At 35.2% G+C, this 15,000-nt stretch overlaps 1 protein-coding gene and 1 long non-coding RNA gene across 2 annotated transcripts in view; both read left to right on the forward strand.

Annotated features, from left to right (window-relative positions):
- The window catches only part of LOC135208485 (CUGBP Elav-like family member 4), a 789,757-nt gene extending 779,514 nt beyond the window's left edge, over positions 1–10,243 (forward strand). Inside the window, 2 exon segments of the mRNA XM_064240716.1 lie at positions 3,434–3,587; positions 4,502–10,243. Of these exon segments, the coding sequence (XP_064096786.1) occupies positions 3,434–3,561 (128 nt within the window). The 3' untranslated portion in view covers positions 3,562–3,587; positions 4,502–10,243.
- Positions 10,244–12,161: 1,918 nt separating this feature from the next.
- The window catches only part of LOC135208486 (uncharacterized), a 17,111-nt gene continuing 14,272 nt past the window's right edge, over positions 12,162–15,000 (forward strand). The window contains exon 1 of the long non-coding RNA XR_010313178.1: positions 12,162–12,302. This is a non-coding gene — a long non-coding RNA (uncharacterized LOC135208486). The remainder of the gene's footprint in view (positions 12,303–15,000) is intronic.

Below are 15,000 nucleotides of genomic sequence, written 5' to 3' on the forward strand. Positions count from 1 at the left end.
ATTGTTTTCTTCAGTTTTCAATAGTTAGACCACTTCGCGTTGTAGTTTAGGGACATTTCTTCATTGTTTTCTTCAGTTATCAATAGCTAGACCACTTCTCGTTGTATTTTACGGACATTTCTTCATTGTTTTCTTCAGTTATCAGTAGTAAGACCACTTCGCATTGTATTTCAGGGACATTTCTTCACTGTTTTTAGTTAGACCATTCCACATTTGTATTTTAGGGACATTTCTTCATTGTGTTCTTAAGTTATCAGTAGTTAGACCACTTCGCATTTGTATTTTAAGGACATTTCTTGACTGTTCTTCAGTCATCAGTAGTTAGACCACTTCACGTTTGTATTTTAGGGACATTTCTTCCTTAGTGTTCTACAGTCATCAGTAGTTAGACCACTTTGCGTTTGTATTTTAGGGACATTTCTTCATTGTGTTCTTCAGTCATCAGTAGTTAGACCACTTCACGTTTGTATTTTAGGGACATTTCTTCATTGAGTTCTTCAGTCATCAGTAATTAGACCACTCTGCATTGTATTTTAGGGACATTTCTTCATTGTTTTCTTCAGTCATCAGTAGTTAGACCACTTCACGTTTGTATTTTAGGGACATTTCTTCATTGTTTTCTTCAGTTATCAGTAGTTAGACCACATTGCGTTGTATTTTAGGGACATTTCTCCATTGTTTTCTTCAGTTATCAGTAGTTAGACCACATTGCGTTGTATTTTAGGGACATTTCTCCATTGTTTTCTTCAGTTATCAGTAGTTAGACCACATTGTGTTGTATTTTAGGGACATTTCTTCATTGTTTTCTTCATTTAGCATTGTATTTTAGGGACATTTCTTCATTGTGTTCTTCAGTTATCAGTAGTTAGACCACATTGCGTTGTATTTTAGGGACATTTCTTCATTGTTTTCTTCAGTTATCAGTAGTTAGACCACATTGCGTTGTATTTTAGGGACATTTTTTCATTGTTTTCTTCAGTTTTCAATAGTTAGACCTCTTCGCGTTGTAGTTAAGTACATTTCTTCATGGTTTTCTTCAGTTATCAGTAGTTAGACCACTTCGCATTGTATTTTAAGGGTATTTCTTTACTGTTTTTAGTTAGACCATTCCTCATTTGTATTTTAGGGACATTTCTTCATTAGTGTTCTACAGTCATCAGTAGTTAGACCACTTCGCGTTTGTATTTTAGGGACATTTCTTCATTTTGTTCTTCAGTTATCAGTAGTTGGACCACTTCGCGTTTGCATTATAGGGACATTTCTTCATTTTGTTCTTCAGTCATCAGTAGTTAGACCACTTCGTGTTTGTATTTTAGGGACATTTCTTCATTTTGTTCTTCAGTTATCAGTAGTTGGACCACTTCGCGTTTGTATTTTAGGGACATTTCTTCATTGTGTTCTTCAGTCATCAGTAGTTGGACCACTTCGCGTTTGTATTTTAGGGACATTTCTTCATTGTGTTCTTCAGTCATCAGTAGTTGGACCACTTCGCATTTGTATTTTAGGGACATTTCTTCATTGTTTTCTTCAGTCATCAGTAGTTGGACCACTTCGTATTTGTATTTTAGTGACATTTCTTCATTGTGTTCTTCAGTCATCAGTAGTTAGACCACTTCGCGTTTGTATTTTAAGTATATCTTCATTGTTTTCTTCAGTAGCATTGTATTTTAGGGACATTTCTTCATTGTTTTCTTCAGTTAATAGTAGTTAGACCACTTCGCGTTTGTATTTTAGGTACTGTTCTTCATTGTTTTCTTCAGTTAGCATTGTATTTTAGGGACATTTCTTCATTGTTTTCTTCAGTTATCAGTAGTTAGACCACTTCGCGTTTGTATTTTAGGTACTTTTCTTCATTTTGGTCTTCAGTTATCAGTAGTTGGACCACTTCGCGTTTTGTATTTTAGGGACATTTCTTCATTGTGTTCTTCAGTCATCAGTAGTTGGACCACTTCGCGTTTGTATTTTAGGGACATTTCTTCATTGTGTTCTTCAGTCATCAGTAGTTAGACCATATTGCGTTTGTATTTTAAATACATTTCTTCATTGTTTTCTTCAGTTAGCATTGTATTTTAGGGACATTTCTTCATTGTTTTCTTCAGTTATTAGTAGTTAGACCATTTCGCGTTTGTAATTTAGGTACTTTTCTTCATTGTTTTCTTCAGTTAGCATTGTATTTTAGGGCCATTTCTTCATTGTTTTCTTCAGTTGTCAGTAGTTAGACCACTTCGCGTTTGTATTTTAGGTACTTTTCTTCATTGTTTTCTTCAGTTAGCATTGTATTTTAGGGACATTTCTTCATTGTTTTCTTCAGTTATCAGTAGTTAGACCACTTCGCGTTTGTATTTTAGGTACTTTTCTTCATTGTTTTCTTCAGTTAGCATTGTATTTTAGGGACATTTCTTCATTGTTTTCTTCAGTTATTAGTAGTTAGACCTCTTCGCATTTGTATTTTAAGTACATTTTTTCATTGTTTTCTTCAGTTAGCATTGTATTTTAGGGACATTTCTTCATCGTTTTCTTCAGTTATCAGTAGTTAGACCACTTTGCGTTGTATTTTAGGGACATTTCTTCATCGTTTTCTTCAGTTATCAGTAGTTAGACCACTTTGCGTTGTATTTTAGGGACATTTCTTCACTGTTTTCTTCAGTTATCAGTAGTTAGACCACTTTGCGTTGTATTTTAGGGACATTTCTTCACTGTTTTCTTCAGTTATCAGTAGTTAGACCACTTTGCGTTGTATTTTAGGGACATTTCTTCACTGTTTTCTTCAGTTATCAGTAGTTAGACCACTTTGCGATGTATTTTATGGACATTTCTTCCTTGTTTTCTTCAGTGTCAGTAGTTACACCATTGTGCAGTGCATTTTAGTTGTTTATATAATTACTAAAAAAATACTCATTAGTATGAGTCTTGAAGTAGAGAAAAAACCCACAGTTATGCATATGTACATGTATTTATCTTTAAATATGTGCACATGTACATAACAGTGGATTCGTTTCTCATATATAATGACTAGCACTATGTCTGTCACTGCAAATCATATTTTTACATATTGTTGTAATTGCTATTAAAATCAGGCTTGGCTGTGGTCTTGTTGAATTTTTCTCATAAAAAGCCCTTTAGGCTTTGGAATGAAGCCAGTTTTTTGTGAAAAATATGAAGACTTCATTTTCATGGGACAATACTTGATGAGCCTCACGTCGAATTTTCATAAAAATTAGCCTTTTTTGAAAACGATAAGATTTCTTTTTTGTGTCTCACAGAAGACTTAAAACTAGCTTGCACGCTTGTGAATTTCATGACAAACTGTAAGAAAACTTAGACAGTTTTTCAGTAAAGTATTGCAATTTGAATTCTGTTATTTTTTTATAATGAGAGAAAGAGAGAGAGAGAGAGAGAGAGAGTGGCGTTTGACTACAGTCTTCCATTTCAGGTTTCGTCAGTTTTGACAACCCGGCCTCCGCCCAGGCTGCTATCCAAGCAATGAATGGCTTCCAAATCGGCATGAAGCGCTTAAAGGTCCAGCTCAAACGACCCAAGGATGCCAATAGACCCTACTAACAGCTGCACTCAGTAGGGGAGACCAGGTATGGGGAGAGAGAGAGAGGAGAGAGCCTTCTCGTTGCAACTCGCCTTCCGCTCTTGGGAGCGTTGTTGCGCCCTTTCCTGAACTGAACTATATAGTAGATTCATATCAACCGTGCATTTGATGTCTTGGCCACCAGTCCCTTACGACGCTCCTGATTGGCTGTTGATAAGCCAACCACAGGGCTGGAAACTCTCCTCAGCCTCTCTCGAGAGAGTTCACATAGGCAGGATGTAGTATGTTCCACCTCCCCTGAGGAATACTTTTGAAAGACGCATCACTCAGGAGAGATGGAACGTAGATCCTACCCATGTGAACTCTCGAGAGAGACTGAGGAGAGTGTCCAGCCCTGTGATTGGCTTATCAACAGCCAATCAGGAGCGTCGTAAGCGACTGGCCTAGACATCAAATGCATGGTTGATGTGAATTTACTATAGTTTACATGGAACCGTTTCTATGCCAAGAGACTCATGTTTTAGTCATTTTTCCGGTCATTTCAAAGTTGTCGCTTAAGATTTTTCTAAGTTTTGTTAATTAAAGAAGCGAAGGTTAGCAAGAACATGTAAGACATGATGCTTTTGATCTTTTGCAACGGAATTTGATACCCTGGTTAAGCTTATTGTTCTTCGTTGACACAAGAAAGGTTAAGCACACTGTGTCGATGCAAGGAACCATTTTGCCTGTTGCAGACTAACGTTGTTCTTACAGATTCCAGAAAAAACATTATTGTAGGACGGTGTGAGAGAAAAAAGATAATATTTGTGGACAGATTTTAGCTTGAGAAGGGATATGCCTGGAAGTTCGACAGAGAAGTAGGTACTGCTGTGGTTTACGAGCTGAAAGAGAGAGAGAGAGAGAGAGAGAGAGAGAGTGGCTTCAACCATTCTAAGTGTGTTGTTTTTCTTTTCTTTGCAGGGGTGTGTGATGGAAAGCTGTTGATGATGGCTCCGTGTTTATCATAGCTTGAATATGACATTTATATCAAGTATTAGGAATCCAAAGCTTAGAATTAAGTCAAAAGAAAAGAAGAAAATTCTTGAAAAATATAATATACTTCCTCTACAAGATGATTATTATTCCCGTATTTGTATACAGCAAGTGCTATAAGTCCACAGAGCTTGAGTCGCTACACAGATCGCATTAGGCCTCAGAGGTGGCACAACAGAGGCGAAGGACCCAAAGAGCTGATCACTACTGTCGTCAGGAATTTTTTGTTGAGATATGAATATGTGGTACAGGAAATCAATCCACAGTTGAGGCCTGTGCTGCTGTGTACACACACTGTACATATATATATGCTGTACCGAGTTATGGCGCGGTACTACCGATGAAGGACGGGGACGGAAGGTCCCCCTCCTCGCACGTGTTGATAGCCATGTTATTTATGAGAGTATGGAAACAATATTTTTAATAATAATAAGCCTTCTGTTAAAGTTATATTACGTATCATAATATTTCAACTATATCATATTGTTAAGAATAATAGTAGTATACTTAAGACGTGCTCTATCAGCTCTGCGCCATTTTCGTGCGAGATAGAAAGCCGGGTGACGCGGATCTCCCAGCATCGGATGTGTCCTAACCCGCCCGCTGACGGGTTGCTCCTTCAGGGTACTAAGTGTTGCGTGTCTCGTGTATGTTGCCTCACGCCCTGCGCTGTGCCCGGGCACCCACCCACCCACCCACCCACGCCGCTGCCTGCCACCCATCCCGTGGCTGTCTGTCGGCTTCCATGGCTCAGTAAATAGCCCATGTTTTTACCTGATAGTCTGTCGTGGGCCACAACTGTCCACGAGCGCTTAGCTTAAAACTGGGCTGCCGTAGCGGCGGCGGTGTCGCCGCCGCCGCCGCATCACGCACTGGTGCTCCTCTCGCCATCTTGTGTGCCGTGTGCCGGGCGGGGACCACCCCCCTCCCCCTACCAGACCAGGGCGTTGAGGTCTCTTTTTCCAGCTCCATAGTTGGACAACCAAAGTGATGGCCCCTGAGAATTCCGGGGCCCCTAGTCTAGTGTCAAACTAGAGGAATAGCTTCTCTATACCTGTAGATGCCTATAGATATATAGATTAAATTGCTAGATAGCTTTCAAGTATAGAGGAAGTCTTATAAAGACACATTGTATATATGCTGAGGTAACTTGGTAGGACTATTGACCCTGCATTTGATCATATGTACAGTGGATAGCATATTCACTAGACTAAGGGTACCAACGCTTATCTCCAGTCAATTTTATATCATGATATATTTTTAAATCATTTGTATCCAATGGTTTAATAAGATTTGTGCATTTCTTTGTGGCTTAGATTTTTAGACATCTGTATGTTTGTCAGATCAAAGTGGCATTATTTTCTAGTCAAGGTGTACTTGTTATTTTTGAAAAGATTACAGTTTTGGAGCGATCTTTCATCTATGGTCTCAGACATTCCATCTAGTCATTATTATTGTTTTAATACATTCTTGGGTACTTAATTCCCCTCTCTCTTATAATGCTATAATATGTCATCCACGTAACTTTTGATGAACCGTTGACAGAAATGTGCCAAGGGAGTTCAAGATAATTTCTCCATTACCTGGTCTTTTATTTGTTTCATATATTTACATGTTATAGACCCGAGTGGTTTAGGAATAAGAATTACTGATTTCTGAAAGAATGAAGCTGTTTCTCTGACATAGCATATCTAGTCCAATATGTACATACTACGCACCACTGTCGGGCTGCTTCTTGATCAAGGTAGCTTTGTGGAGAGAGGTCTGCCTGCGCGTGTTGTTACATAAACAGCAGCAGCAGCTTGCGTGCTGTTGATTGTGGTTTAGTTGTTACTAGTATTTGTTGAAAGAATCTGCAATGTGTTCATATTAAAAAAATTTTATTCTAAGAATGGTATGACTAGATTACTGACAAGTACAACTGTGACTGTGGTAGGGAATGATGTCAGAGTTGCGACGGCCCTCTCTCCACAGCATACCTCTGTAGCGAGCCTGCGCCACTGTAATATTACGTAGGCCCTATTGCCTTGCTCGTGCTGGCATCTTGTTTGAAGTGATCAGGCTTTGTTTGGCAGAGGCTTCTTCTACTTGATGTTACGTGATTTTTACTAAAGATGATTATCCTTTGCAGTGTAAACAAGATGGCAGTATTTGAGTACAACAGGGATATTATTAAGGAATGTAAGGAGATAGCCACACCAAAGAAATAACAGAAAAATACTTAAAGAATACTAGTTTTAGTATATCACATTTAGGAACTGCGTAGCATATAATTTATTATCATTTATTTATTTACTGCTTTAATTTATTAATACAATTGCCTAAAGGAGAGTGTAATCTGTCATGGTTATTGTTCAAGGCAATATCAAATCTAATTGTTTGTTTGGGGACCAACTTCAGTGTCTTTTGGTCAATTCATGTAATATGGTGTCGTTCAGGGACGTCGTGTTGTATTTGTTTGAATTTCTGCCATTTTAGCAGTATGTTTTCAAGAAGTCCTTGGACTGCCATAGGATACACTCTCTTGAATTGATAATAAATACTTAGCCCCTATAAATTCTAAGGATATTGGTAAATGCCCGCATATTATAAAGTATTCATTTTTCGTATTCATGGAGGAAGCCAGGAGGCCCCAACCTGCTACTATGAGTTCATATTTTGTAGTCAAATGCGACGACGTACTGTTGGTTGGTAGTGAGAAAGAGAAAGGTAGATAGATAGATGACTGAAGAAGAAGGAGTGGCTGAGTAGATGTTTCACAGTCTCACACAGAAGACTGACAGAGAGGGAGAGAGCACCTTTTATACATCACTTCATCGATGAAGTTGAGTGAGAAGAAGAAAGAAGAAGAAGAAGCAGACCCAGTCCCATCCGAATGGTGAAAAAGTGTTTCCAGTGAAGACGGCTGGTGACCTTTGGTGAAGATGGCCTTTGGTGACAGTGTAACTAGTGGATAGCAGGGCCCCAGCATATCAGTGTTGCGCCTCCTCTGGCCCCACCTGGTCCCCGACCCTGGACCTGGCGGAACTGGCTGCCTGCACGGTCTCTCGTCTTGCGCCTTGCCTTCACTGACCCCACCCCGTGCCAGGAGCTGGCAGGCCCCTTTCTGCCGGCCACATTGCTCCCGCCTGTCCTCAGCATCCATCCGTTGTCCCTGTCTCTCTCGTGATGATATCAGTCTGTCTCTCCAGCGCAATTTTGCCAGTCCTCGAGGAAGATGCCGCGGAAGGAGGAGGGAGGGAGGAATTCCCTCCTCGCAAAGGTTGCCTGAAGAGGATTTTTGTTCATTTTTGTATGAACTGGAGCGAGGGCGCTCCGGTTCACAACCTGCTGTGTTGATTGAGACGGGACAGGCAGGCGGGGGCGAGGGTGGGGCTGGACCCGGCGCGCCGCTTGTGTATAACACAGCGCCTGCCCCTGGCCTCCTCCGTGCCCATATTTCATCACGACAGTCGCGGGACTCACCCCTCCCCTCCCCTCCCCTCCAGGGGATGCCGGGGCCTGTCAAGCTATATGGTTGTACATCAAGATGGCAAGCTCTGTAAGCTTTTATATTGTAATTTTCTAGACCCCAGATTCTTCTCCTTCCAAGAGAGTTTAATAGCATGGTAAAGTAGTTAACCATTTGAAGTAGTTTCATAGGAGCATAATTTATATCTGATTTGCCATAGTTAAAAAAAAGTAGGTGGCTTGACCCAGCCTGAGGTGCCATGGGATGATAGGCCAGTATCCTCCTCCATTACTCACGATCTCTCATGAGTTCCCGTGTGAGTTTTAGCCTCATGAGTATGTTGTGCTGGACAAGCTCGTTACCCACCACCACCACCACCCACCAGCTGTGCTCCATTGTCGCCAAATCCAAAGCCCGGAGTTGCTGGCACAAATGGCCTGGGCAAGTTTTCCATCAAGTCAAAAAAAAAATACCAGATCAGCTAGGACGGGTCTCTGTGGTACACACTCTAGTTGATCCTAAGATAAGTGCCCAACATTGGTCAGCATCATGTACTATAAATTTTTAAGAAAAATAGAAAGAAATATAATAATAATTAAATAATAATAATACTATTCAGAATATATATATATATAGTGTATGTGATCTCATAATTTATATTGTTATATAATGTCATGGTGGCTTTAAAATTCTTGTACTATATGACATGTTTTTATTGTAAAACCTAAATTTTAAATTTGCAAGATGTTGAAAAATTCTCCACTTTAAGTTTGATCGTGTGATTCTCAAACTAAAACGTACTAATGCGAAGTCTAGATATCATTTATAACAGTATTTAAGTAGACAGACACAAACACACTTCATAAATTCAAAGCACATATGACTCGATGATGAGGGGGAAAACCGTACGTATATACGTCATTGTTCTCAAAGGTACACGCAAGCAATAGAATAAAAAAATATATAAAAAAAAGATACACACAGACTACAGCTGACTTTGAAGGAGATCATTGGTCCGTCTACTACATGGAATAGAGTTGCTAATGACACCATTTCAATTGCAGTGCACCTTGAATTCTTCTGTCACTATTATTAGTGATAATCGATTTCCTTTTTAAAAGTTTTTGAGTCAATTTTTACCTTACTACTTACAGTACAAAAAGATCTGTAATAAGTCTTGTAAATTTTCTCCAAATGGTAAGTGTTTTATTAGAAAGTGTGGGATGGAGTTGGCAAGCTATTTTTATCAGTATTTTAACCGAGGAAAATTCTTAAAGAGTGGAAAATATAATAACCTTGAAAGGTGGTCTAGTTTTGTATCGTCATCGTGAATTCATGCAAAATAAACTTGCCCCATTTTGAATGTAGTTGCCTTTTGTAAAATATTCAAATTCAGTGTTCAGTTGTTGACAAAGTCCAATGATATTACAGTATTACCTTTTAGACATATTATGGTGTTCAATGTTTATTTCAAGTGTAGTTCTGGAAATCCAGGAGGTTTTTTTAAAAAAAGTGACAAAGATCAATTTGTGGAAGTGCCGTAGGATTTTAGGATGCAATGCTTTATCAAACGTCCTTATTAAGATAAAGGGGAAAGCGTCATGTTTCGTGTCTATCTATAGTTGTAAAGAACGTCGAGGTTTCTATGGAATAAAATAAAAAGTTTGAAAATTAGTTTTGCATATCAGTGTCTCGAAGAAAGTTTCATTTATTAGAAAGCCGATCTATCAACAAAGAGGGTTTTATTTATGTTTTTTTAACCGGTGTTATGGATTATTATTATGAATCTTAACTGGATCCAGCCCATTCACACAAAGCCACCACCTTACCATTAACTCTTCTTCTGAAAGGACCTTCCATTGAATCAGTTAACTCTGTTTTCCGTTTTGACCTCCCGTTTCTTGCTTGTCTGTACAATACCAGGAAAATAATATATACAAAGTGATTGTGAAAGCCAGTGACGAAACATATCTTCGCTGTTACACGTTCTTCTTTTATCATTATTTTTTTGTACCATTTCGTTTCAGCTCTTTTTCTCTCTATCTCTCTATTCCCCACTTTCCTTTGTGAAGTCAGTATGTCAGGAAAGAAATAAAAACCGGTTTTCCACCGTTTCCTTCCGTATCCGATCGTCTTCGAACATTCCATATCTCAAATTTCGAATTTTGTAAGTTTGTCCCCTTCCCCTTCCCTCCCTTCCCCTTCCCCCTCCCCTCCCCTCCCCCTCCCCAGACCCCGCGTCTTCCCCCTTTTTGTAAAAGTTACACTTCTCTTGTGCATTGTATCTACTATATATCGAGTGAGGAAATAATTTAAAAAAAATAAGATTATTTGTTGCTTGTTGCTAGATTTGTGAATCTTCCCTCCAGTGAACCATCTTGTGCCATTAGAGATCAATTTTAATGTGCTATTTTCAATATTGTTGACAATTATATTGGTACCACTTCTTGGACATTTATAGAGATATTTAACGTCACTTCGTCTCGCTCCTTTTATACAGAGGATTTTTGCGTGCTGTTGGTTTTATTTTTTTTTTCTCTTTTTCTTACTAAGAACATCAATATCTTTATCGGTTGCTTTTTTATATACAGTGTAGCTACTTTTCACAACACGAATTATCACAATTATCACACATATACTGTTACACTTCGATTTTAATGTTATGATTATATAATTAAAGTTTAAGTTATTTACATTAGGATTTTTGCTGAAAGGCACATATAATTTTTTTATTGTCATTGATTTGTTACATACATGAAGGACATATGTAATGAGAACAACATTCGATTGTACATTACACTATAGAAAAGAAGAGAAATACACCAGTTTAAAAAAAACAAAAAACAAAAGTATCCTATGTAGGCGGAATACTGTATAGGTTGTATAAACGTTTTAAGAAGGGTAGTACAGGCCTACCCAAGACGGGTCGATTATGAGTGTGTAGCATTCTTGCCCTTGTATAAGTGATACTTTGTAATGAAATAAAGATCCAATATATATATAATTTCTCCGCGTTTTCTTTCAGCCTACGTCTCACACATTGACTATACTAGTTAGTTGGTTCGGAAGTCACGTAAAGCCGTTGGTCCCGTTGCTGAATGACCACTGGTTCCATGCAACGTAAAAACACCATACAAACTATACTAGTGTAGTAGCTAGGCATAACGTTTGTTTGTTCTGCGTAAACAAAAGTTGCATTTAACCCCATGAAATGAAAAACTGGCGTAAACACGCTTATGCTGACGTATAAAATGGCTTTTAACTCCATGAAATGAAAAGCTGGCGTATAAAATTATGGATATCCTTTACTTATTGGCAAACAGATACAACAGATTTCTCTTCAGAGCAAAACAAAAAAATTAAAATTAAAAACCTGCATGAAGGGGCTAAAACTGATCAGAATATACTTTGACCGTGGTCGTAGAAGCTATAACTCAGTCAAGCTCTATCCACGAACAATTGTATACTGTCTCCCCAGTTACAGGTCACATCGTTAATAATTTAAGTAAATGTTTAAAATAAAGTGAAAGATACATATGCTGTGTTATCAAGGGGAGGGCAAGAGCTGTTGGCATTCCAAGCCCAGCGTCTGACAGTCCTGGGCATACATTTGAGCTTCCAGGAGAGGTAGTATGCTCACTTCATAATCATACCATACCAGATATATGATTTGAAATAATAGAGCCTAGAGATAATTGCACACTGTGAAATTTTGAAATAATTGTAAGACCAGCAATAGCAGTGACTTTCATTAACGAAGGTATGTGACCGCTTAACCTGCTAAAATTCATTAAAAAAAATATTCTAAGTAAAAAAAACAACGGGGATTGTCTATGAGCAAACTACGTTCTTGATTGTCAGATTACATTTTTCACCAAGCTACAGCAATATGAGTTCTGTGCCCTTGTCTCGAGAGAATTATACCCCGAGATTTATATAAATTTTGTCATTAACACTTGTTCATCGCATATTTGCGAGAGGCAAGTTCCCCAGATATGTTACCACCAAAAAAGATTGGAAACATTCGTAAAACATTAAAATTATGAGTTTTGTTAAAAAGTAATTGGCGGTATCCAGAATGTTAACAGTTAACCCCAGCCACCAGAGGTCACTAGTGTATTCGTCCGAGTACTTCTCCATCGTCCATGACTGACACTTCCTTTTGCTGCTGGGCAGTTAGTCGCCATTACGTCTTGTCTAGAGGTCATATGTTTATATCGTGAATTTTTTTCCTTGGATACTTCTGCTGATATCACCGATATCAAACATTTTATTCAGGTAAGTACCCATTTTCATTGTAGTGGTAGGTCTCCGGATTGTTTAGATTATTGGGTAAAGTTTGGCCAAAGTAATGGGAGGTTAATTTGTTTTGTGGGCTACCTACCTACCTACCTATGGGGTGACCCCAATCAATTCAGTAATTTATATGACAATTCTGGAGTGGAATAATCTTAATACTGGCAGGTTAGCTTCAGATACATATTTAGTCCTTTACAGTTCCTTCTTGTGCTTTTATGCTATATATCGCATTTTGATACTTTGGTGAAATAGCCAAATTGGTTATTTAAGGGAGGTATTTGGTTTTTAACCAGTAATGTTTTTTTGTGGATATATATTGAACTTGACCTAGGATGCCCGACCATTACTTGTGGGGTGGGGGCTGGTTTCCCCAGTAAACTCAGAGCATGGTTTCAGTTAAAATAGTTCACTGATGTCGGGTTGAGAAGGGTAGAGTTATGGCAGCTGATTCTCAGGAAGTTTGATAGTGAATAGATACGTTATATATATATTAAATTATATATTATATATATATATAATCCCTATATATATATATTTTTTTTAAATTTTAAAAATATATAGATTATATATAATATAGATATATTATATATAGATATATATATTAGATTATAATAAATATAGTATAGATATAGATATAAGGATATAAGATATAGATTATGATTATAGATAGAGAGATAAGAGATAGAGAGACGAGAATAGAGAGATATAATATATTTTTTTATAGATATAAGATATATAGATATATAGATAAAGATCAGAAGATAGATAGATAGATAGATAGATAGAGAGATAGATAGATAGGATATATAGATATATATAGATAGATATAGGTATATAGATAGAATTAATATTATAGATATATTAGATATAATTAGATAGATATATAGATATATAGATATATGATATATAATATATAGATAATAGATAGATAAGATGATAGATTATAATAGATAGATAGATAGATATAGATATATAGATATATAGATATATAGATATATAGATATATAAGATATATAGATGATATAGATAATTAGATAATAAATTAATATAGAATATAGATATATGATATATAGATAGATTATAGGATATTAGATATATAGATAGATATAATAGATAATAGATATATTAGATATTTATTGATTATAAATAATATAGATATATAGCTATAATATATAGATATACTAGATATATAGATATTAGATATATAGATAATTAGATATATTAGATATAAGATTATATAGATATAGGATAGTAGATAGATAGATAGATTAATAGATAGATAGATCGATATATAGATAGATAGATAGATAGATAGTATATAGATATATGATATATAGATATATAGATAATATATAGATATATTAGATATATAGATATATAGATATAGATAGATAGAGATAATAGATAGATATATAGATATAAGATATATAGATAGATAGAATATATAGATAGATATATAGATATATAGATAGATATATAGAAGATATTATAGATATATAGATTATAGAATATAGATAGATATATAGATATATAGATAGATATATGTAATATAGATATATAGATATATAGATAGATATATGTATTATAGATAGATATTAGATTATATGATAGATATAGATATAATAGATAATAAATATATGATATTATAGATATATAGATATATAGATATATAGAAGAATTAAGAATATAAGATTATGATATATAGGATATATAGATAGAATATTTTTGATATATAGATAATAGATATATAGATATAAGATATATAGTTATAATAGTATAATAGATAGTTATAGATAGCTATTGATATTAGATATATTAAGATATAGATATATAGATGATATATAGATATATAGATTATATATATAGATATAATAGATAGATATATGATATATGATAGATAGATAGATATATGATATAGATATATGATATATAGATATATAGAAAATTATGATATAATAGTAGATATATGATGATAGATATTACTATATATGATAGATAGATAGATATATAGATAGATAGATAGAATAGATAGATAGATAATAGATAGATAAGATAGATCAGATATTAGATATAGATAGATAGATAGATAGATAGCATATATAGATACATATAGATATATAGATAGATAATAATAGATATATAGATATTAGATATATAGATTATATAGATAGATATTAATAGGATTATAGATTATATAGATATATAGATAATAGATATATAGATAGATTATAATATATAATAGAATATATTAGATATATGATCTATAGATATATAGATAGATATATAGATATATTAGATATATAGATTAGATAGATAGATAGATAGATAGATATATAGATAGATATTTATAGATATATAGATATATAGATATATAGAGATATATAGATATAGATAGATAGATATAGATATATAGATATCTAGATATGATATATAGAGATAGTATAGATATAGATTAGATAATATACTAGATTATATAGATAGAATATATAAGATAGTACATAGTAGATATAGATAGATATATAGATATATAGATATTAGATATAATAGATATTAGTAGATAGTATTATAGATATATAATAGCTATATAGATATATAGATATATAGATATAATAGATAGATATATAGGATATATAGATAGCTAGATAGATAGATAGAATCGATAGATATAGATAGATAT

The sequence above is a fragment of the Macrobrachium nipponense genome, chromosome 35, assembly GCF_015104395.2.
Source record: "Macrobrachium nipponense isolate FS-2020 chromosome 35, ASM1510439v2, whole genome shotgun sequence".
Lineage (NCBI taxonomy): Eukaryota > Metazoa > Arthropoda > Malacostraca > Decapoda > Palaemonidae > Macrobrachium > Macrobrachium nipponense.